At 41.5% G+C, this 26,228-nt stretch overlaps 1 protein-coding gene across 2 annotated transcripts in view; it reads right to left on the bottom strand.

Annotated features, from left to right (window-relative positions):
* Nucleotides 1-26,228, bottom strand: part of GNAO1 (G protein subunit alpha o1) — a 160,866-nt gene that overhangs the window by 69,490 nt on the left and 65,148 nt on the right. For both annotated transcript variants that reach the window (XM_075838711.1, XM_075838710.1), the window contains exon 3: nt 9,512-9,653. In XM_075838711.1, coding sequence (XP_075694826.1) covers nt 9,512-9,653 — 142 coding nt within the window. The remainder of the gene's footprint in view (nt 1-9,511; nt 9,654-26,228) is intronic.

Raw genomic sequence — 26,228 nt, 5'->3', positions numbered from 1 at the left:
GAAATGTGCTAAAAACTAAATATCAAAAAAAGATTCTCCGGTCTGGGCATTCGCTTCCTATTAGAAGGGTCCTGTGATAAACTGACCACAGCAATCAGCTGTAATCTGTGGGGAAAACTGACAGTGAGTATTCAATTTCCCTGCAGCGCCACCACAGGTGAAACATAGCACAATCCATTCATAGTAATGGGTTGTCTGTGTAATCCAGGACAGGTCCTCCCGAGCAAGAGGCGCTTAATGTAACCGCCCTCCACTCTCTCCCAAGAGATGAGGATCCTGAAGAAGGAACACCCCTTTATTAATCTGAATTCACTAATCGGGTATATGAAAGTGAGTTTACTAAACTGGACAATCCCTTTATGGGGGTAATTTATTTAAATTTAATACTGAAATGGACATTTGACATTTTCCTGTGTGGAGGAGGCCCATGCAAAAAGCGTGTGCAAAATTTTCAAGGAAAATAACTCCAAATGGTGAACAATGTAGAATGTGGCATTGACAAATGTGACATCTCATTTTTTACACTCCAAATAAGTATATTTTGCTCTGACAGGTCTATGTTAAAAAGATTGTCTCATAAAAAACAACCCTATTTGGGCACAAGGCCACGACCACTCGAGTTAGAGCATTTAGCACTCCTGAAGATATAATTTTCGACTTTCTTAAGTAGTCATCTGCAAATTTTTCAGATATCACTGAGTAAGGCCCCATGCACACAACCGTAAAAATTCTCTGTAACTGTGGACCGTAATACGGTCCGCAATTACGGACCCATTCAGTTCTATTGGCCGCAGACACCTTTCCAGATCACTACGGATGGGTGTCCGTTGGCGGCCAGCCGTGCCCGCAATTGTGATTACAGGCACGGCCGTGTGCATGGGGCCTAAAACCTAGATTATAGAGTTTAGGTCAATGCAAAAGCCATTTAGGAGGTATGAACACTACATTGGATTAGTAAGGAGGTTTTCCAATGTAAACAACTGCATCTCATATGTCCCATTAGGGCATGTTGAGAAATACATATGACCACCTGAACAGGATCCCCATTTTAAGCACATCTCTTCATGGACCACTGGGGGCTATTTAAGACAATGGACCCTTCAGGGAAAATATAGAAATTAATTTTCCCATTCTCTATTAAATCAGCTGACTTCCAAAACCAAGCCCCCTTCAATCAGAGTCTATGGACCCACTCTGTGTGTTGACTTATCCAAATCAGAAATTCACTGACAATGTTTTAGGTGGCAATGCTCTCTAACCTCAAATAAGGTTACAGATTCCAGAATAACTTCATTTGTTGGTTACTCATGTGTCCAAAACTGGCCAGTGACTGGTACAAGAACCCCTTCCTGTAAAGCTGCAGTGTGTACTCATTGTATTGGTAACACTAGCTTATCAGTATTGTATTTGATATTGAAATATCAAATTTCCAGTTGCCCTGGAACCCTCCCTGTGACCCGGGTCGGAAAGCCCTCACATACAATTGGACTTAGTTGTATCCGCATCCTTAGGATGCGGAAACAATGAAGTACAATTTACAGCGCTGACGAGGCAAGGGAACCATCCCGCCATTCACCACTTTTATTGTGATGTAGGTGCACGAGGCTGTCATCGCGCCATCTGCGTGGTTTCTCTAAAGAAGGCCTGGTCAGAAGAGACCAGGCCTGCATCGCCTGAGGACAGTGTGCAGACGGGGACAGGGGAGTGTGGCACAATCTACATCTGTGGCATTATCTACAGGGGGCAGTGTGTGGCACTATCTACAAAGGGGCAGTATCTACATAATGTGGCACTATCTACATTGGTTTTTATGCCATGAGTATTGGTCAGCACGTATCCACTAGCCTAGCCCTTTATATTATAGATTGTAAAATAAAGAGCTAGGCGGGTAGATACGTGCAGGCCAAAATTGACAGCGTAAAAAAACAGAGGGTATCGGGAGCGTGGCGAAAATAACAGTTTAAAAAGTATGCATTTGTAAACCCATCTTTAAAAATCCTGCGCTTGCCCCTGATATTTAGACGTGCTATTCGCAGAGCAGTATAGATATATTGGCTTATCCTGGTACGGTTTGTACATATGTTTCCTGTGGTTAGAAAATGCCAGTGTCGCTCAGTTACTGTTGCAAAAACCTTACTTGCAATCAGCTTTATCAAATTATCAAGACTATATCGGAACAAGATACGTCCTCATCACATGACCATTCACAACAGAAGATTCATCGTTACTTCGTGTAAAAGATCTAACACTAAAAGGAACATTCCGGGCAGATCTTTTACAGTACAAAGAGGTCATTCAGTGGCTCTAACACATCGAAATCTGTTGTATACGAGTTCTTTTTACCCAAACTCCAACTATATGACAAATACAGAAAACGTCCAATGATTCTAGAAATAAGCAACATGCTCAAGTTAGATTATTGTATTTTTCAGACCACTGGATATCAGTATATTAAAAGGGACTGATTGCTTTATTTAAAAATGGGTTTTCTAAACCAGTCTCAAGTAGAGAGCAGCCCCAAACAACATCTCTCTCTTTGGCGGAACCGGCCTGCCCGTGCATTACACAGATAACCCATTGATTTCAATAGGCACCACGTAATACTCCATTTCTCCTGTGGTGGCACTGCAGATTAATTAAACACATACTGCCAGGATCCCCTTCAAAATAACAGCTGGTCGTTTGGGACCCCAACATTGTGATCAGACCGTTTTTTATTTTTCAAACATTAAAGCCTAAAAATGTAGCAGATTACTAATGATTTCTCAAGCTGGTTATAAGGAATTCTACTTAATCCCCCCCCTCCCCCATAGTACATGCATTCCTATTGTAAGAAATCGGCTGTATTATACAAAAACAATTTAAAACCTCATTTGAAAGGGAAAAAAATGGGCATACAGCTGAAAAGACACAGGAAGAAAAAAAAAAACAGGATGTAACATTAAAGGATTGATTCCCTTTGTCAAAACAGGATTTGCTGGCATTCATCAAGTTCCTGTTTTGTACGTGGCAAAGTACTCAATAGGTTTTACTATTGTTTTATCCTTGGATGTGCCCCGAAAAATATTTCTAGTTGGTCCTTTGGTTGTTAACACTTTTTTTTCACAGATTATATGCTAGGAATTTAAACAGACGGGAGGGATGGAAAGAGTTGGGGCATAGAGTGCCCTCTGAACCAGCATTTTTGGCACAGTGGCGGACAAGCCCTCCTGCCGTGATAGAACTAGTAGACTGCATATTATTATATAACTAGATATACTGTAGAATTGCCCGATTGTTAATGAAGTCACAATGTTCTATAACAGTCATACAGAAATTTTTCTCCGAAAAGATGATGAGGCCAAACTCATGAGTCACGATAATCATGCAGGAGAACACGTCTCTCGGACCCTTTATCAATTCTCGTTCCCACTATTCTTACAATGTTAAGATAAACTTAGAAGGTGTCCAGCTGACGAAGCTGTGGTGAAACGCACGTCAGGCTCGCGGTGGTGTATCCTGGATTTGGACCTCTTAAATTAACGTCTGTGTAGGGTTGTCACGATACCAGAATTTGGACTTCGATACCGATACTTTGTGTAGTATTGCGATACTCGATACGAAAACTATACTTTTCTAATCATAATTTTAAAAAAAAGGTTCTTCCATTTTCTAATGTGAGGCACGAGGTGTGATTAATTTTGAACTTCCACGTGTCTCACATTTATAGTAATTAACCCCATCATGTTCCTCACAGTCATAATGGACAACATTGGGTTAATGTGTGAGGAACATGATGGGGTTAATTAGTATTAATGTGAGGCGCATGGAAGTTCAAAATTCATCACACCTCGTGCCTCACATTAAGTGAGAGAAAGCAGTTTCTATTTTATTTTTTAACAGCGTAAACATCGTAAATTAAGCAATAAATTTGTTATTCCGGTCGCGACGATACCGAATGTGTGAATATTTTATGTATTGAGACTTATTTTAATGTTTATTGTAAAAAATGTGTGTATTTTTTATTTTATTTTTAAACTTTAATGTGCTGGCATATATTTATATACTGATCGTACACAGGCAGTTGTTAGGACATACCTAAATATGCCCTAACAACAGGAAATCTGGTCAGACAGCCCTGGGGTCCTTCAATGGACTCTGGGCTGTGTACCCATATATGGTATGTCCCTCAATCGCGTCACATGGATTTTTGTTGTCAGGAGCGGGGCAATGGCTGTATTACACAATGTAGCGGTTTGTATTTGGGATGTGTTAATAAAACACTAACACCTTTGCCATATGGATGCTGTCCTCAAGTTTTTGCACATGCACGTTTTTGCACTTGTCAGGAGCGGGGCAATGACTGTTATACAGCCGCAGCCCTGCTCTAACTACATTCATGTGTTACAATACTAAGCTGTGTGGCCGCACAGCTTAGTATTGAAATATATGAATTAACAGTATTGAACCGTTTGAGGGTGCACGACATTGAAATAGTATGGATATTTCGATGCATTGGGCAACCCTACGTCTGTGGTAACATTTGTAAGTATCTGTTCACGGTTTGGGTGTGGTTTATGACCCACTATGGGTTCATATGGCTATATCCCTGAGGCCTTGACACGGTCTATATATCCGGGTTAACCACCATGTTTGTTTTTATTCCCTTGCTTGTGAAGTTTATGATTTTTACTATATGTCCATCGAAGTGCTTGGTCACTTACTATTTATATATATGACAACAGAAATTTTGATATGCGATTTCCTGCATTAAATCTTTGTTCGTGTGATCTATGTAGGTTTTGTTTTATAGGTTGCACACTGCATACCCTATTATATGGGTTTTTGTTCGATTTCATTGTACTAGATAAGGCCTTTTAGGAGCCTTCATGTGACCTACACCCCCTGATTGTCCCCAAGCAAAAGCTAGGAGTAACTGCTGATGGATATCACACAGTAGTCTAAAGGACCTTTTATACATTCTAATACTCGTATGAACACTCAATCCCGACCATCGGCCCGTGTAAACATGGCAGCATTCAGCCGATAAACAGGCAAACGCTTGTTCATCATATGATCGGATCTTTTAGGCCACCATAAAAGAGGGCCAACAATATGCAAAATGTAGTGCAACGAATAAAGTGTCCCCATACTCCCAAACGCTGCTCCATGTAAATGGATCAAGCGAGCGCCGATCGACATGCCGCTAAAGTAGTTTTATCCAGGTAGACTTTCTGCCCGATAACAAGCACGGGTCAACAATAACAGCATGTCGTTCTACTCTTAGTCTTCTGACCGATTTATGAACGGCCGTAATCTGGGTAATCTTCACTAATTGACGATGGGGACATTTAATTCTAATTGTATAAAAGTTGTGGTGTCCACTACCCAGTAAAAAAGTTCTTTATTATTAGATTCATATTCCTACTGCAGGGATGAAAAGGCTGGTTAGACCACTCTAGGGGCCAATTTGACTTGTTTTAGTAGTCAAACCATAAGTTCTACCACTGATATCAATAGAAAAAATAAAAAAAGGTTAGATGTCAGGAACAAATTTCTAGGTGCACTGGATACATGGCTCCTGGGATTCGTCCATCCCGGACCTACTGGACTTCTTATCAGATGTAACCCCTTAATGTTTGCCCATCATTCTGCTTAGAAATATCCTGCACCTCAAATACCCACATGACCCAGTTAGTAGGTCTTCCCATGAGAATAGGAGTAAACCGTGAAAAGGGCATTAATCCTATTCTAGTTTTGGAAGAAAAAAAAACAAAACATCACATGTTCCTTTACTAGGCCCTCAGTAGAAGGCCTAATGCGGTTTGCAAACCATGGATCCATTGTCTGTATGCGGATTTTTGCGGCCCGTGAACATCACGGTTGTGTGAATGGGGCCTAAGAAGATTATACTCAATGTTTGCCATAAAAAAAATGTTTTGAACCACACTGATGAACATGATATTGCAGCATGCAAATGCCAGCACAGTCACATACTACACATAATGTGGGCATCAAACCTTCTGTCTATCTATTGCTCAGTAGAACAAGTTAATGCCATTTGTCACTTTGAATTTCAAACTTATGCTAATAAATACAATTATAACCAAAAATGGAAAAGAAATGTTCTACTATACAAGACTCAAAATTGTAATCTGGGTACGCACAAATACAAGCTTATTTAATGCCTTACCCAATGGCATCGGCCACCACCTTTTAGAATTATGCCACTGGAGCTGAAGTCCAATTTGCTGTCGGATAATGTCAGTCAGAATCTACTAATTGCTGTTTTGTTTTGTTTTTTAAATTTATACCTATAAGTAATTTAAAAAAAACGGGCATGTACATTAGAATAGAATAGGGCTTGTTGGCGTTGGTTGGTAGAATATCTGAAAGCAGCTATAGCGAAATGCCACGTTTTTTTCTTGTGAATCAAACAGCCTTGTATAAAAAGCTGCCGGCTGCGCTTCAATAAGTAACAATGATTAGCCATGAAAATGTAGGATGTTTTTCAGAAAAGGTAATACGTTTCTGAGAAAGCCATTTGCAGTTACAAGCTGGCTGGTATTTGTACGTACAGATTCATAGGTTTAAGTTACATAAATCATGCGGTTACGTAACTATAGGGAGTGTAGAGATAGCAATTGTGCCCGGGCCCTGGATTCTGAGGGTGCTCAAGAGGTCCCTCTGCTCCATATGAGATAGATCAGCGCTATTTATTACATATGATAGGTGGAAGCCATCAAACAGACCTTACATTGGGCCCATGAGCGTGTGTGTGTGTATGTATACATTATATATATATATATATATATACACACACACACACACACACACACACACACACACACATATATACGAATATAATGATATAAATATGATGAAGAATAGATGGACAGCAAAGAGAAAAAAAAAAACAATGCTGGGCATATTGGACGTATGTTGATTTATGTGTACCTGAAATGTCACAGCTATTATGTACCTATTTATCGCCATTCGTTTGGTCCGTCATCTTGAAAACGGTTTAATCTTTTTACGGTTTTCTAGTCCGACTCCAGCAGCGTGGTTACGCTTCCCCACGCACTGGCCTGCTTTCCAAAAAGTCCCAGAATGCCCTATTCTTTTAGCTCATTGAGCGCAGATGGGAGGAGAATGGGAGCAGGGTGGAGAACGGAGGGAGCAGAGAGCGATAAATTACATGCACGACATGCTGTAAAAATTCCATCTGCGCATGCCATGCTACGTCCAAAAGGATTAGGGCCCATGCACAAGACCGTAAAAACGTCTGTAATTGCGGGCCGCAAGTACGGACCCATTCGCTTCTATTCTTCACCGACACCTTCCCGTTTGTTTACGGAAAGGTGTCCGGGCCATAGAAATGTTCAGAAAATTATGTCCGTTCTTTTGCATTTTACAGGCCGTGCTCCCATACTTTGTATGGGAGCACGGCCTGAAAAATGGAGGCGGCCGTGTAATAACGGGCACAGCCTAAGGTCGACCAAGGCCACACGCATTTTCGGGCCGAGCTCTCATACAAAGTATGGGGGTACGGCCCGAAAAAATGCAAAAGAACGGACATCTTCCATAATTTTTGGAACATTTATACAGCACAGACACCCATCCGTAGCAATACGGAAAGGTGTCCACAGCCAATAGAACTGAATAGGTCCGTAATCGCAGACCGTATTACGGCCTGCAATTACGGACTATTTTTACGGTCGTGTGCATGGGACCTTAGCCAGGAGACAGCACTGCCCAATTGAGGCCAGTGGATTCACTTCAGGAGTGAACGCTTTATAACTTTTCTCCAGATTTAATTTTCTGAGCTAATGATTCTAATTCTACCTGCAATACACAGTCTGACTGCATTACCTTTCAATGCCTATAGGGGCATCTTTTTGGGCGATAAGCACAATACTATAGTTGTGGGAAAGGTGGAGTCAAAACGAGGCTTCGTTCAGATCTGCGTCGGGACACCATTCATGGGTTCCATCGAAGCTTTCCATCAGGGGAACCCATGAACAGAATCCAAACTGAAACAAACGGAAACCAAAAAGGTTTCCAATTGCATCACCATTGATTTCAATGGTGACGGATCCAGTGTAAATGGCTTCTGTTTGTGTAAGGGTTTCATAGTTTTGACAGAATAGCGTAGTCGACTATGGTATTGATTCTGTCAAAATGACGGAACCCTTACACAACGGGGACAAACGGAAACCATTTGCACCGAATCCCTTACCATTGAAATCAAAGGTGATGCAAATGGAAACCTATGGTTTCGGTTTGTTTGGATTCCGTTCATGGGTTCCCCTGACTGAAAGCTCAGACGTAACCCATAAACAGAGTCCCGACACAGATGTGAACGAAGCCTGAGCTGTATACTGAAAATACAAAAAAAAGAATGATGTGCCCTATTCTCCATCAATAAAGGTGCCCACTTAGAAATATTAGGTTAATGCAAAATTAAGACTGTAAAGTGACTCCCTACAACAATTACTCATAAAGACAATACTAAGGAAAGAAGGAATTGCCATTCATGACATTTATTGCTGTAGAACATTGGTTGACTGAAGCCCTAATACCATTCACCACAATATATTCACTAATAATTTGTTTCTTTGAATGGTTGAATGGTTCTATGGATTTTTTCACAACCATTCTTATAAAAAAAAAAAAGTAATGCGAGAGGTCGATAGGCATCACCATATGGAACATTACATGGCAGATACCAGCTGAAAAGTCCATCAAGTTTCCGCATCATTTCACCCACTTGTCACAACAAAAGCTTTATTGCTCTTTTTCTAAATCCCAAATGAGCCTTTTGTGTTTCTCATTGTTGAGATGGCTGGGCCTTATTTTCGCATTAACTCAGTGTATAAATATAGGCGCTCAAGATGAATATATTTAGCAATCTTTGAGATTACCAGAGGACTCGGAATAAAAACTCTGCCAACAGCTGCTGTGAAATTGTTATACACATGGTGAAATATAGAGCACAAGTAGGAAGGAAGAAATTGGATTTATTTCGAGGTAAGCAAAGGTAATGTGCCATAAAGCCGAGAAACTCTCACTGCAGAATGGATACCAAGGGATGAAGCATTCTACTTCATCCGAAGAAAAGAACGGGAACTAGGAACGTATGGAGGTCATGTCTCGGCCAACCAATTATAAATCAGACAGAAAGCCAATGGGTATATGGTTTCCTGGAGGTCCATTATACTGAAATTCAAGATGATCACCAATGTAAATACCAATGGTTAACTGCCAGTATTAGAAAGGCTTTACCGTCACCCATTTGGCGCTCATTTAACATGGTGAGCAACATTTATTTCTAAATGTTTCTTATTGGTTTTAAAAAGCACAAAAACTTTATGCCTGAACAAACAACAAAAAAAAAAAAATATATTGAATTGTCAAAACAATTTATGTTTTTCTGAAGAACTAAGAATTCGTAACTTGTAATCGAAAATGGAATTACCATTACTATTGAAGGCAATAGTTATAACACAGGGTTAAACAAAATACAACTTACCCTTCGTTCCTTATCACCATACTCTATACCCAAGGTGTCCATGGCACGAACAATGGCTGCCAGGGATTGGATAGTGTTACTATAAACCACAGGCTTGTACTGCTTGACATCTTCACCTGAGAAGCCATCTTCGTGGATAATTCTGCAAAAATAACAAAACGCATTTCAATAAAAAAGGAATAGACTATATATATATATATATATATATATATATATATATACACACACACACACACACACACACATAGATATAACAGGGTCGATTACGTATTCTATCAAGTTGGTTTACTACACAATTTATACCGAAAGCAAGCATAAAATATATGATTTGCTTCCTGTAGAGGCACGCAGGCAATAAAATGAATAGAAGTCACAGCGCTGCCTCCCTGCACCAGCCATAATAAAGCTTTGTATGAATTATTAATTGTGGCGGACACCCCATTAATCCAAGTGCTTGAATGAAGAAGCTCAGATTACAGGAAACTGGGTCCATCAACATTATGGGTTAAGAGGTTTTATAAATATGGATTAATGGCCACTGTGTAAGTGCTTTGAAACCACTTAAAACGTCAATCTCCGATTTATAACTATATTGGAGACGTAGTAGAGACTATACAATCATACGTGGAGTTAAGACTATGCTCAGACGGAGATACTGGAGGCAAGTGATGGACAAACGTCTTCTGCTCCGGACCGGTGACAGGTCATAGGATGCCGAGTACTAGCGGGTGACACGAACAAGAGTCTGAACGAAAGATTCAAGTGACAGAAAGTGCAGTGGAGATATAGATAGAAGAAAACCAACGGAAACCGATCAAGAGATATCAGTAACGGTGGACGCTAGAACTAATGAACTTAAGACATTACCAGCGTGATCTGTGCTATTAACTGTACAAGCAATAATTCCAACACATTGCCCAATGCCATCACTACTTCCATGTCCTGGTAACCCCAGTCTTCAACCTGTAAGCCTTATGAATACATCAATGAAAATGATCCGCACAATCAGTTTTTAGTCCAATGTGGATGGGTAGAAGCCTAACCCAAAGATCGACATCTTAGTATAAGCGTATGTGATCATGTTTATAAATTAGGTCATAGACAAAGAGCAGCCAGAGTGGATATATACTGGTGGATCTCTACATGGTCATTGACCTTAAAGGGGTTTCCGAGATCTAAAAAAAAATAATTCTTACTAGTCGGGACGTTTTTTTTAGCTATAAATACACTCCCCTAAATACCTTTTTGAAGTTTTCTGTTTCTTTCCGTGCTGTAAACGTTCTCTCTTTACATTCCGCACTTTGTTTACATGCCTCCTATGACCGTTTCTGGTCCGCTCCCAGCATGCATCGCTTTTCTCCCAGCATGCCATTGTGCCGGGAGCAAGGCCTGTCGTACAAGCTATGAGAGCAACCACGCATGCTTAGACGCCGCAGAAAGAGTATCCGGTCCACCTCTCTCAGTGGGCAGTGACGTCAGGAATGACGTTCCCGTACATGGAGCAGGCTGGAAAACGGAAGTCAAAAATTATGTATGGGGTAGCACCAGAAGTAAAGATTTTGCTGCTGGAGACGATCGGCGCTGGAATCGGGTGTTAGGTTTTGTGTTCATTTTCTAAGGATATTACAAATTACATTATTTTTATATGTGCAGTGAAATAAAAATTAGTTATTTGGTTTTGGAAAACCCCTTTAAAGAGGACCTGTTACCTCTCCTGACATGTCTGTATTTCAGTAAATAATTGTAGACCCCATTAAATAATTCTGGAGTATCTTTCCTTAAAACTCTACCTTGTTCTGTTCCTCTGTTATTCCTCCTAGAAAGTTATGAATAAATTGACAACTGGGTGTTACCAGTTGGGAGGGGTTTCCCTACACAGACTCACACTGTCCAATAAGAGTGACAGAGTGAAACTGTGTAAGGACACGCCCCTTTGACCAGGAGAATGGTTACACCCAGTTGTCAATGTATTTGTAAATTTCTAGGAAGAATAACAGAGGAACGGCACAACGCAGAGTTCTACGAAAAGGAGTCCCAGAATCGTCATTTCATGAGGAATACAAGTAGTTACAAAAACAGACGCGTCAGGAGAGGTGACAGCCCCTCTTTCAAAAACCTTACAGCACTGCTCTGGGTGGAGTTTTTATGGAGTTCAGCTCTACCATAACCCTACTAGTTATACATTACAGCCACGCAGCCCACGTTTCAGTGTCATCTCCCCATTCAGAAAAATTCCAAAACTCCTTGCAGGACCATGTTACCAAGTTAAAGCCCCTTTGTCGCAAGCCCATAGAGGTTAGTGACTTTTCCTTGACTGAAGCAATGCATTCATACCAGCAATTGTCGCAGGTCAGCAATGGTCCAAGAAAAGCCTTTATCTGGGCACTTTTGTAATGCAAAATGAATGAGGAATCCTGCCAGTCACGTCGATTCTATCCAGACCAGCAAGTGTCTTCTGCCTTCAATGTGACGACAATGAACACTGTGTGTACAGGAGGTTGTCAATAGAAACGCTCCACAGTTGGGGGTGGGAGAAGACCGGCAAAGGATGGCGGTTTGGGCAATAGGCTGAGGATAATAGCAAAACTGGGAGGGATTGATAGAGGAAAAGGCTTTAGAGGATTGATAGGGCTTGAATAGCATACAGCCAGAAAATTGGGAGCTGGATTAAGCAGACATGGATAGAAATCTCGCTGTAAGGAGGGAGCTGGGTTTATAGGCTTTTAGTTTTCGTTACAGAAAAGACATAGATAAGCTTTCCCAATCATCTGTCACCAGGAAAGTTCTAGCCAGAGCTTCCACAATACAAGCAAAAATGTGGCATGTGCCATTGGAAACCTAATGTATACCGGCACCTGCACGTAATCATTCTGGATTGACTGCATTTCAGATAATTAAAGAACGATTAACATACACTGCTTTAATCTAAATGTTAATCCAGTGATCTAAACCGCCTCACTTCTTCTCTGCATCATGTAAATGTGAGACAAATGATGCTCTCAGAGTCTGGTTCTAGGGTGAACGGAACACAATCAACACTAGGGGCGTTTAAATACTAGATCAATAGGGCAGATTTACGGCATGTGTGGTCGGCATTTAATGGTGGAAATTGGTTTGCAGCAAATAAATTGTAAGGAAAAAGCTGCCGTCTAATAATCATTAGGAAGCTGCAGACACTACACCGGCGCTTTTTAGGACATTGGTGATTACTTTAGTATTTGTGTGTTAGTTGAGGAATCCATGCCTTCATCTTACCTCAATTCACACGTAGCATAAATACTGCAGATTTTAATACAGTAGCAGTAGAGTAGATGAATCTCATCCACACGTTGCATAAAAAATAAATCAGCCGATAAAAAAAAAAAAAGTTCATAAATTGACCCGCAGCAAGGAGTTTTTATTCCACAGCATGTCAATTTATGCTGCGGAATCGCTGCTTCTCTGTTGCGGGTTTTCCCCATTGAATTCAAATGGGAGGTAAAACCTGCAAAAAATAGCAGACTTTTGCAGCTCAGAGACATATATTTATTACACTTACCCAGATCTCTCTGCTTCTGCGTACAGCCCGGCCTCCAGGGATGACGTTTCATCCTATTTGACTGCTGCAGCGGTCACATGGGATGAGACGTGATCCTCAGGGGCCGTGTTGCAGGACATCAGAGGGACATGTCGCCATGCCTACGGGTAAGTATAGACATTTTTTCTTTATGAGCGGTTTTCTGAAATGGACATTCCAGCTGAAAAATTGCACCATCATTTGGTGCAGATTTTCGGTCGGAATTCCCTGCGGGGACCAGGGCGGATACGCGGTGTGCTTTTATGCAGCGTATCTGCCCTGCTTAAACATACCCTTATTGTTCTTTGCCAAATTCTTTAAAAGCAATAACCTTTAAAAGCTAGATTGTTTTTAGGGTCAACGTGCTCTCCTGATTAAGTTCTTAACCCCTTCACGCAAAATCACGTAACTGTATTTGATGAGGGTTAAGGGGAAGTATGGAGCGAGCTCACGGGCTGAGCTCGCTCCATACACAGCGGGTGACGGCTGTTACACGCTGCCGACACCTCCCTGCAATGAGCGGAATCAAAGTCCACTTTGATTCCGCCCATTTAACACCTTAAATGCCGCAATCAATCGTGACCGCGGCATTTAAAGTGTTAGAATCAGGGGGGCGCCCCCTCAAACTCGCGATCGTGCCCCCCCCCCTGCGGCACGATCGGCCGGTTACAACGGTTGCTATGGCAGCCTGGGGGCCGAACAAAAGCCCCCAGGTCCGCCATCTTTGTACTCCTTTGAAGATCTGCCTCCGTCAGAATCACGATATATCATGCAAGCGATCCAACAATCGCTCCTTCATGTCTCCTAGGGGGACTAATAAAAAAAGTAAAAAACAGTTAAATAAAGATTTTTGTTATGTTCCAAAAACAAAGTATTAAAAGTTCAAAAAATCCCCCTTTTCACATTTTTCCCCTAAATCAATGTTAAAAAAAATAAAAGTTAACATAACTGGTATCGCCGCGTCCGTAAAAGTCTGAACGATAACAATATAGCGTTGTTTAATCTGCTCGGTGAATGCTGTAAAAAATATATATATAAAACACGCAAATTGCTGTTTTTTGGTCACCTTAGCGCTCCAAAAAAATGAAATAGAAAATTATCAAAAAGTCGCATATACCCCAAAATAGTATCGGTGAAAACTACAGCTCGCCCCGCAAAACTTAAGCCCTCACATCACTAAATTGATGGAAAAATAAAAAAGTTATGGCTCTCAGAATACGGCAACACAAACGTTTTTTTTCATTTAGCAGATGGTAAAGTGGTAAAACATAAAACAAAACATATCAATTTGGTATCGCCGTAATCGTATCAGCCTGTAGAATAAGGTGAATACGTAGTTTTTACCGCCTGATGGACGCCGTAAAAACAAAACCCCCATTTCACCCCACAAATAATTTTTTTCAGCTTCCCAGTACATTATGCGGTACAATAAATGGCGCCATGAAAAACTACAACTTGTCCCACAAAAAACAAGCCCTCATATGGCTATATAGACGGAAAAATTAAATAATTATAGCTTTTGAAAAGTGGGGAGAAAGGAACAAAAGTGAAAATTTGAAAAAGGGCTGCGTCCTGAAGGGGTTAATATATCTTTACAGTGGTCCAAGCTCGGTTTTTCTCATACCGAGCTCCAAATTCATTGCATAGACAGAGTAAAATGGCTGGCTTCCCTGACAACTAAGGGGAGTTTAAAGGGAACCTGTCACTAGCTTTTAGGGCACTAAACCATCAGAATGTCATTATACTGCAAGGAGTCCACGTCCTAAACATGCCCCAAGGCACACACACCGTTCCGATGCCGTTTGTCCCTCAGATTTTTTTTATCCAAACACAGAAATGCCTACAATAGAATGGAGATGCATCAGTCTTTTCTTTATACCTTTCCTTCCTTTTGGATCTACTTCTGGCTTCAGCTAAAATAACTGAACCAAAAACTGCATCAAAAAGGTGTGTGTGATCCTGGCCAAAAGAAGATATAATACAGAGATGAGTCCAGGTGTACTGGCCTCGGCTTCATCTGAGTACTGAGCATGTGCAGAACGCCATTGGACTCATCTCAGGACTCTTTGGAAATGTACATATAGCGACGCTGTATTATAACTTAACTTAAATGCTAAAATGGACAGTCTCGTGAGGGGCATGTTTAGGACGCTAAACTCCAGTAGTATGATGACCTGCTGGTGGTTTTAGTGCCCTAAATTCTAGTAACCGGTTCTCTTTAACAGCTTACTGCAAACGGAAGATCAATGGTGGACATTCACTTTAAAATTATTGTAGTGTCTCAACACTAGTTATAAAAAAAAGTCTATTGTGGTCAGACTACAGAGATGTTGATTAAGAATTTCCAATATGGTATACAAGCCAGTACCACAAGACCATATCGGCATTCAGAAATGCTATAAAGGTGGTACTGTGAAAAGAAAAAAGTAATGTCACCAAAACACACATCCTTGCAAAATGGCCAGGTTCCAAAGCGGTTCTCCTGTAGGGGGTTAAAATAAAGACCTCCCATCCCCCCCAACAAAAACAACCCACATAATTAGCACTACACATAAAACTTGCTCTATTCCTCTCCTCTTCAAATCTCATTGGACAAAGCAGTTTTGGAATATATATTTTTATTGTACCCCAAACAAGATTTTAATTCACGAGCCTCTTTATTCGGAGCTGGCAGCATTGCAGGCAGTGAATTGAAGACTGATTTGCTGCACAGAAATAAGACAATGTAAAATGATTGCCGGAGAACAGAGACGGCTTGGATCCTGCTGAACGATCATTTCTCATCCCCGCAGCTATTTCCCAAAACCTGCAAAGATTTTACCATACAAAAGGCCTATTTCTATATATTACGGACCAATGAGCAGTTCAGGAATATAGTGTTTGTCAACAGGCAGTTATAAAATGAAGCTTAATCTTCTGTGATCGTCTTACTGTCCGGTTACCTGCACCCGGAAGCGGTTTATAGGAAAACTCCAGTAAAATATGTATGGAATTTCCACCTATTCAACCAATGGGCTCAGATCTATTTATTAAAATGAAGACGTGGTCACAGCCCATCGCTGGCAATGGAAGAGTCTAGTTTGAGAGTAATGGCTCGGATGTTACCACTCTGCTAGCCAGACTCTTATCTATCAGCTATCTCGTCCTTCTCCCGCTTTCTAAAACTCAACACGGAGAAATCTAATTTGCCATCTTTCCCTTATCTCACATAAACCCCTTACCAAAACTATCAATCAGTTATTTTCTCCACACTTTCCCTAGGAAAGCAAGCAAGTCCGCTGCTTTGAGATAACTTTTTATTCCATCTTTCAAATCACACATCCAAGTCTTTATCATCTCCTGCAGCCTCCACGGGAAAAACCTCTCTCAAATGTCTGGATAACTCTCTTTCCTCAACCTCAAGTCAACAAAAACGCTAGTACATGCCCTCATCATCTCCCACCTAGATTACTGCAGCCTTCTCTGCGGCCTTCCATCTAACACCCCTAAAATTGACCCTCAACTCTGCTGGCCCATTAATCTACCTCTCTCCCCTTTGTTCACCTCTGCCTCTCCCCTCTGCCAATCCTTTCACTGGCCAACCATTGCCCAGCAAATTCAGTTCAAAATATTAAAGAGGCTTTCCCATCTTGGATATTTATGGCATATCCACAGGATATGCCATCAAAGCGCCCGATAGATGCGTGTCCCACCTCTGGGACCCGCACCTATCTCTAGAATGGGGCCCCTTAAACCCCGTTTTATCTTACTCGGCTCCGCTGACGGAAACAGCCGAGTGCTCGCTGAGCTGTTTCCGTAACTCCCATAGAAGTGAATGGGAGTTACTGAAACAGCGTAGCACGTCGAGCTACACGGTTTCTGGAACTCGGTACTGTAGCTACGGAAACAGCGTAAATCGCCGTGCTATGATGTTTTTGTAACTCCTATTCACTTCTATGGTAGTTACGAAAACAGCACAGCTCAGTGAGCTCGGCTGTTTCCGTAACGCCTGACGACCTAACCAGGAGGTGGCCGGGAGGCAGTGAGAGCAGAGTAAGCTAGAACGAGGCTTAGTGGGCCCCATTCTAGAGATAGGTGCGGGTCCCAGAGGCAGGCCCACATCTATTTGACTTTTATGGCATAACCTGTGGATATGTCATAATTGTCCAAGATGGGAAAACCCCTTTAACAAGGACATACAAGGCTGTCCACAATCTCTTCCCTCCATACATCTCTGCCCTAATCTCCCTATACGTAATTTCTGGTCCCCACAAGACCTTCTGCTTTGCTCTCCCCTTTCCTCCTCACATCATTATCTCCAAGATTTCTCAAGTGCATCCTCCATACTCTGGAACGCTCTACTCCAAAACAACTGACTCTCTACTATCATCCAAACCTTCAAAAACAACCTGAAAATCCCTCTTCAGAAAAGATTATAACATGCAATAAATCTATTGCCACTACACTACCATAGGAACTGCTTCCACCCTCACCTACTGTCCACTTCCCCCTTGTAGACTGTAAGCCCTCGCAGGAAGGATCCTCTCTCCTCTGTAGCAGTCTGTCATTTATTAAAGGGAACCTGTCAGTAAGTTTGGAGCTACTTAACCCACCAGCATGCCATTATGCTGCCTACCTCAAAAATTGACGTTTAGGGAATGGTTAGTAAACTACAACTTACCGAGATGAGACCAGGAGCAGTCCTTACCCAGACTCCTTTCAGTAGGTTGTATTTTAGTTTACTAACTACTCCCTAAACATTTGTTTTTGAGGTAGGCAGGTTTGAAAAAAAACACTAAACCCGAGCAGCATAATGGCATGTTCCCTTTAAGCCAACAGGTTCCCTTTAAGCTCATGTTTGTTGTACTTATTGTTTTTATTGTCTCGTGTTATGTACTTAAGTACCAGCCTATTTCGGTAGTTAACTCCTTAGATAAATGCACCGTACATGTACGATGTATATGCGCTGTTTAGAACAGATGACACCTGCCTGCAATGGCCAGGATCGGACATAACTCCAGTCCCGTCCCATGCCGTTTAACCACTTAGATGCCACGGTCAACGGAAACTGCAGCATCTGAGCGGTTAGACAAAGCGAGGGGGCTCCGTCTCCCGATGGCCTTCCCAGCTACAAATTTGCAGGATGCCGACTGGTTGCCATAGCAGCCAGGGGCCTTTTGAAAGCCTCCAGGTCTGGCATCAGTGCTCTATTACTAAGCCTTGCCAGAGGCAGGGCTTAATAGTAGAGTACAGATAAAGTCCATTATTATTTCTGTTACTTATCTAGTGCCAACATATTCTGCAATGCTGTACAGTGGTCCTTACATACTGTCCCCATTGGGGCTCACAATCTAAATTCCCTATTGGTATGTTTTTGGGGTGTGGGAGGAAGCTGGAGTACCTGGAGGGAACCCACACAAACACGGGGAGAACATACAAACTCCATGCAGATGTTGTATAGTGCTAACCACTGAGCCACCGTGCTGCCCAATACACCGCAAAACGTGTAAAACAAGTATTGCAGTGTATTGCATAAGTGATCAAACGACCACATGGTAAAGTTCGACATGGGGACTAAAAAAAATTATAAAGAAAATATTTAATAAAGTTAATAAAACCTTTCCCCCTTTTTTTGCAAAAAGGAATGTTAGCAATACAAAAAGTAAACCTAGATGGTATCGCCGCATCAGTAAAAGTCCAAACTAACAAAACATCACATTATTTCATAGGGTCACTACAATTCCCACCAAAAATGGAATAAAAAGTAATCAAAAAGCTGTACCTCAAAATGCATGTAAAATAAAAACTAAAGCTCGCCCCACAAAAATACAAGCGCTCACAGGGTTCAAGAAAGATAACAGACTAACAGCCCAAAATGAGGCAGGCATCGCTGGTAGGTGCCCACCAGTCCTTTGGGAGGCAGTTTTGACAGAAGTGATCATACAGACGTGTGCTTCTCTCCAAATCCAAAATAACCCGAGATATATGGCACGAGATGCTAAACATGGAAAAAAATAGAATAAAACAAAACCTTTCGATGGATGGAAGCCATCAATCACCAATAGATTCCCATGTTAAAAATAATTTAAAAAAGTATACGACACATCAATACAGTAAAGAATAAATATACGTTAAGCACATAGAGATTTTTTTTAAATGATAGTCTATAGGCAACAGACGGCATCCAGCAGAGGCATCCGTCGGCCATTCGTTTCACATAGACTCCCATGTTAAAAAACATGCACACGTTTAACATATACTTTTTTTTTTTTTTTACTGGATGGCTGTGGCGAATGCCTTCCGTCGGCCATCCGTTGCCCAAAGACTACTAGGTTAAAAAAAATGGATATGTTTAACTTATACTTTTTTTTACTGGCTGGCGTGATATTGTATTGAATTGGTATCATGACAAATTTTATAACTGAACGTAATTTAAGAAAAAGTAAGGGTGGACACATCTATATGCTGTATAGGCTTTTCTCTGGCTGCACCAATCTCTGTTTGGCAATGTAACGGACTACTTTTGAGCTCATTTTAATGTTATACTGGATGCAGAAGACAAAATTAAAAATCATCCATGCTGTGGTTGGTGAGGCCTCAGCAGAAAAATGTTGAGAAGCCCTCGACTAAACCATTTAACCCCTTTGCGACAACTGCATTATAAATAGTGTATACGGCGCTGTTGCCAAGGGGTTCGTACATCCCAATTACTGCACGGGTAAAGAGCTGAACCCCTGCAATTACTTGTGGGTGGTGGTTGTATTATGCCAGATGCAGGAACCAGTAGGATGTACTGGAGTGAATTCTAGAAGCGATCAACCGATTGCATAGTCTAATACCCTATTTGGCCTAAAAAAAAACATCAGAAGTTTTGATTGGTGGGGATCCAGGAGCTATGACATATCAATTGTTTTGTGAAAGTACAGTTGCTCTTTAAAAAAAATTATTAAAAATCTAAAAAAATAAAAAACAAAAATATGTATATGACAGAATTACAGTTTTTTGTTCATGCTGCCGCCCAAAAAAGGCATAAAAAGCGACCAACAAGTTGTAGGTTGTTGACTCGTCCTGCAAAAAACAAGCCCTCTCACAACTCTGCTGACTGATCACTACAAAAAAGTTCTGGCTCCTAGAATATGACAACACAAAAACGTGTTTTTTTTTTTTAAAAAAGTGTTTCATTGTGAAAAAGTAGTAAATCTTAAATAAAAAATATATAAACCTTCGATAGGGGTCCGACCGCCGGGACCCCCATTGATCTCTAGAACGAGGGACCCTGGTTCTTGTTTCGCCCCATCTGCAAGACGGCGGCTAGAAGGAGTTTGAATGAAGTAAAGGCCGGTATGCGATGCCACTACATTCAAAGTCTATGGGGCTGACCGAAACATTCGAGCGCTGTACTCGGCAACGTCCGTCACTGCCATGAACTTTGAATGGCGTGCCAGGCCGGATGTTCGGTCGCCGTTCCATTCAAACTCCTCCTAGTCACCCATGTGCGGTTGGGGGAGGGCAACAGGGGACCCGGGTCCCCTGTTCTGGCAATCAGTGGGGGCTCCAGCAGTCTAACCCCTATCGACCTGGCATTTTTCACTTATCCAGAGGATAGGTGAAAAATTTTATAGGGTGGAATACTCCTTTAGAATTCTCCCACCATGCCATTATGGATTCATTAGAACTTCACCAAACTAGTCTGAGCATCCAGATGTTGGATTAAGAATAAAAAAAAAAAAAAGTATGAATGAAGAGGAAATGCAGCTGACTAGGAAGATGGTCCCCAGGCTACTGAATATTCTTTGCAAACACAGGGAAGGAATCATCTAATGACTGTTCACCCTCTCCCAGTTTCTGGCATCAGGGGGGACTCCATTGTTCCTCCTGGCAGTATCCCATCTGGATATCAGCAGACTTCCAGCAGGACTAGAAATGTCTTTCAGCACAAACTGAACAGTATTTTACTAATAATATCACAGAATGCCTTTGTTGTTTTATGGTTATAAGTTCACACTAATTAGTTAGGTAAGGTGTCCCCTAGGTATGTCCACGCAGCAGCCTCAGGCATAACTGCAGTTGCGTACAGAAGATCCGCTGGCACGTGGTGGTTTTATCAAACTTGCACTTTGCAGAGGAATTCCGCAGGGCTATTTTTATTCAGTGATATATATAGTACAGGCAGATTAGATTCTCTAGTGCAATGTTTTCACATTATACAGATCCTTCCGCAGAACTGAAGCCTCAATGTTTGAGATCAGCCGTCTCCTCGATGGGGTAAAGTACAGACCGCTGACAGAACTATCAATGACCGACTTTACCATGTGGACGCACTTCATTCATTGCTATGAAAATAAAATGTGTTAGTGGCACTAGATCTCTATCCCAGACCACAGGCCAGGTCAACATTTGTTATATATTTTTCGAGCAAAGCAATTCTCTACCATCTTAGGTCATGAAGGAAACTTCTGTTTTTTTTTTTTTTTTTGCAAACAGGATAGTTGACGTTGAGCCAAGCACTACATTAACAAAATCACCAGTGAAACGCTCAAAAGAATTGGGCTAAACCTCTCCAACTGTTTAACGTTCTGCCGCATCATTTACAGAATCTCTGCAAGAAGCTTTTTCTGTATGGATTGTTCAAAACCACTAATATATTGTAAGACCAGAAAGATAGATTGGCTTTCTGGAAGTATTTAATGGCTTTAGCGTAATTACCAAATTTCCTACAATCACACCCAATGACTGAGCACAGCACATGGGCAAGAAAACACTGGTGACATTAGTGGGGGCCACAAAGGATCCTGGGGAAGAGCAAAACTTGGCACCACAAGGATTCCTGTTAAAAGGGGTATTCCCATCTTAGGCATGTATGGCATATCCACAAATGTCTGATAGGTGCAGGTCCCGCACCTATCTCCAAAACAGGGGTCTCCAGAACTCTGTTCAACCCGGTGAGGCAGCGGCTGCACCCAGGCGATGGACGAATGGAGAAGTGGCTTGGATTTCGTACATATTGTTTCGGTAGCTTCCTTCTACAGCGAGCTCGGCTGTTTCTGTAATCACTCTTAACATTGTTGGCACGGATTGGACTGCTCCAATGTGTAGGGACACGCCCCATTGACCAGGGCAATGGCCAGTTGTCAATTAATTCATACATTTCCTGGAGGAATAACAGAGAAATGGCACAATGCAGAGTCTAAGAAAAGATGCTCCAGAATTTTTATTTTTATGGGGACTACAAGTATTGATAAAAACAGACATATCAGGAAAGCAGACAGGTTTTCTTCAAAGCCAAACGGAAAACCGTTAAGGCCCTTTTATACGGGCCAATTATCGGGCAAACGATAAACAGGGCAGCGATCAGCCGATGACCGAGCAAACGATTGTTCGCCGGCTGATCGTATCGTTTATGCAGCACAAAATATTATCGTTATCGGTAGCACATCTCCCGGAGACGTACTGCAGACATGATGGTAATGTATGGGGACGAGTGATTGTAGTAACCATTGCTCATCCCATACGTCGCTCCTTCCGAAAGGAGCGCCGATCAATGAGCTGTCTCGTTAAAAGTCGCTAATTTTCACGGCCAATAGTGGCCGGTGTAAAAGGACCCTTCGAAAGCATATGACACTGCCACAAGAATGCAAAGCCTTTGGCACTAACTGCGCGTTTCGGCCACAAGAGTATGTGAAGTATAAATAATTAATGAATCAAGACCTGCTGGTACAACAAAAGCAATGGGAAATCATGTATGATGTGGTCATAAGATCACTAAGAACATGGATGTACATATTAAGAAGACGTCATCAAAGCCATGGATCAGAATTGTACATCTTGGATTGAATACTGCATAAAGCACAATTTATAATTATACAAGCGTCCTTCGTGCAGGCTATAAGCAGTAGTCTCTAGCATGCTGATTAAAACGCAGTGTAACTGTGGGAAATTTGTAATTCCCATGGCTGCAGTGCTCTATATTTGGAGTTCTCCCATGGCTAATAGGAACAAATCAGTTACTTAGATTATATGATGGAATTACAATTCTTTCAATTATCTAACAATTTCGGTAAATTATCTCCAAAAACGTAGGAACTTTTTGAAATATGACAAGCTAAAAATGAGCCCAGGAGGAGGCTCAGAAGAGTACAGCAAAAGAGGTTTACCTGGAGATGCGGGGTAGCACAACAATCTCTTAGGGCAGGAGAAGAGGAAGCCGTCAGCATCGTTCAAATGACAGCTCCAGTCTTCGTGACAGCCAACAGCCTGACAGCAAGCGTCACATCTTTACAGAATCACACCAAATAAAGGCTGTTTGCTTGTCTCCACAAGAAACTCTGAGCCACCACAAAACAACAGGTTAAAAGGGAATAGCTTACTACAGGTACAATATAGCAATATTAGGCACTGTATGGCACTAATACTAGGAGTGTGTACAGGACTAGTTTAAGAGGGGAGTCCTTCATGTTCAGGGGGTGCAACTATGGCGTATCCACATATGTATGAATGCATTTTTGCATCTCCCGCTACTTCACAAAATTGTCAAGAAAAGAGACTGACATTAGCGGGAGGGGGTGGGCCATCATTAGTCTACCATATTTACCATAATATATGCCATAAATTGGCGTAAACTATGGCACAAGTCTACGCCTGCTTATAGCGGGTCTAGATATCAATTGCTGCCATACAGAGAGCCATAGATGTGCCAAATCAAGCATGGATTTCTTAATAAATTTGGCGTATCTTACTCCAAACTATTTTGGTTTTAGACTGGGGTATCAAACCCCAGTCTAACTAAATCTTCCTCATAGTTTTGTGACCTACAACGGTTACATTTTATGTTAGAGCCTTAGTCGTAGTTCTTTAAAGGGGTTTTCCGGGACTAAGAAGATTGGTGGGGCTCTGACCCTTGGGATCCTCACTGATCAGCCGAATGAAGGAGCCTCGCCACTCCAAAAAGCACCTTCATTCCTTACACAGGCACAGGGGTTCATCTATACTGAGCGGCAGTACCAGGCACAGACACATTCGTACGTACAGCGCTGTGACGTTGTGAACAAGGAAGGGGCTAGGATGCTTGAAGCCCTTTCATTCTGTAGATGTTTAGGTTCCAGAAAGCCCCTTTAACCCTAATGGTCAGCCTACTTTGGCCCTTAATAACAATTTTTTCAGTTTTTTCGTCAGATTCGAAGACCTATAACTTTTTAATTTTATCCGTCAACATGGATGTAAGAGGGCTTATATTCTACGACATGAGTTATATTATTATTATTTTTTTAAATGCCACCATTCTTCGGTACATATACTGGTAGTTTATTGATTAACTTTTATTAACTTTATCTTGAGGGGGGGAATGAATTCCGCCATTATATTTTTAATGTAAATTTACACCATTCACCGTGCAGTGTAAATAATATGTTACCTTTTTTCTATGGGTCGATAGTAATACGGCGATACCACTTATGTAGTTTTTTTTTAATGTTTAACTAGAACATAAATGTTTTTGCATAATAAAAATACTTTTAATATAAAATTATTTGTTTTTGCATCGTCACATTTAAAGAGCCATAACTTTTTTCCGTCGTTATAGCCAACTGTGGGTACGTTTTTTGCAGGACGCGATGTACTTTACATTGGTACCATTTTGGGCTACATTGGATTTTTTATTTACTTTCATTACATTTTTTGAGGGGAATGTGAATGAGAGGGTTTTTACGGTGCTCACCTTGCGGTTTAAATAACATGTTGACTTTATTATTCGGGTCATTATAATCACGGAGATACCATTTATGCGTCGTTCTTAATTTTTCTTAACACTGACAAAATAAAACCACTTTTTAATGGAAAAATGGTTTATTATAAAAAATATTTTTTACTGTACACAGTTTAATTTTAACATTATTTTTATAGTCCCACTAGAGGACTTCTTTTATCACTTCTATAATGAATTGTTACACTTCGTCTACCAAAGCATTATTGCCGGTCAGTGTAAAATTGACAGGCAATCTATTAGGCCATGCCTCTTGCACGGTCTAATAGGCATGCGTCCGTGTGACAGCCGGTGTTTTAACAGCTGTCACACGGACGTAATCTATGTTCGTCTGAATTCGGCCTTAGACTGCAGAATCTAAGGCTACATTCACACGAGCGTGTGCGTTGCGCATCAGTGTGCTTTGAGAGTGACATGGGTTTTTCATACACTTGTGTGCATCCGTGTGCTGTCCATGGTTTTCAGGCACCCATTGACTTCAATGGGCGGCTAGGTGCATGAAAACGCACCAATATAGGGAATGCAGTTTCAAACAACGGACACTTGCTGCTTGAAAACGCACGCATTTGTGAATATGCACAGCACACGAACGAGATTCACGCTCGTGTGAATGAGCCCTAAGGAGTTAAATGACTGCAATCTAAGTTAACTCAAATCACAGCTGTTAGAGCTGGAGCCCGGCTGCCAGACAACTTAGCATCCGGTCTTCCCGACACTGATTTTCTTACTTTGATACGCCGTAAAATAGGCTTATGTATCGGAATAAGACCCCTTAGTGACCGACATAAAAAGGCGTATTGGCAATCACTAAGGGGTTAAATATGTTGTACAAAAATTTACACTTTGTTATTTACAGTACATGGGACGAAGAGACAGTTTGTGATCAGTTGCTGAGAAGAATTCCAAAATAGTATCAGAATATAGTATAGCACTATATAGAATAATACTTATTAAAAAGAAATAAATGAAGAACTTCTAATTTACTAAAATATGACCAACTTTAAGTTTACGTTTTGCTCAGTAGTTTCTGTAACCTTCGCGGAACAGAATAGAGGGGCCTGCACACATGCATGGCCACCTTTCCATTCATTCTCCGTCTGGAAGCGTCAGCTGCCGGTGGGTTGGGTGACCTCGGTTCTGGAGATAGGTGCAGGTCCCAGAGCTGGGACTCACTTCTATCAGAAATTTATGGCATATCCCATGGATATGCCATAAATGTTTAAGTTGGGGATACGCCATACCTCTTAACCATCCCGGATTCAGCAGGACTGTCCCACATTCCGGGCAGTGTCCCGCTGTCCCGGCGGCCGAGGGTATGTCCTGCTGACAACTTTATCTTCGTCCTCAGGACGCAGATACAGTTGAACCCAATTCTGAAGCAGGGACAGCGACGTCAGTGGCTACTCCTTGAGCGGAATCCCCGT

This window comes from Rhinoderma darwinii, chromosome 9, assembly GCF_050947455.1.
Source record: "Rhinoderma darwinii isolate aRhiDar2 chromosome 9, aRhiDar2.hap1, whole genome shotgun sequence".
NCBI lineage: Eukaryota > Metazoa > Chordata > Amphibia > Anura > Rhinodermatidae > Rhinoderma > Rhinoderma darwinii.
The sequence above is the reverse complement of the archived record's forward strand: the minus strand, read 5'-3'. Positions and strand labels throughout refer to the sequence as shown.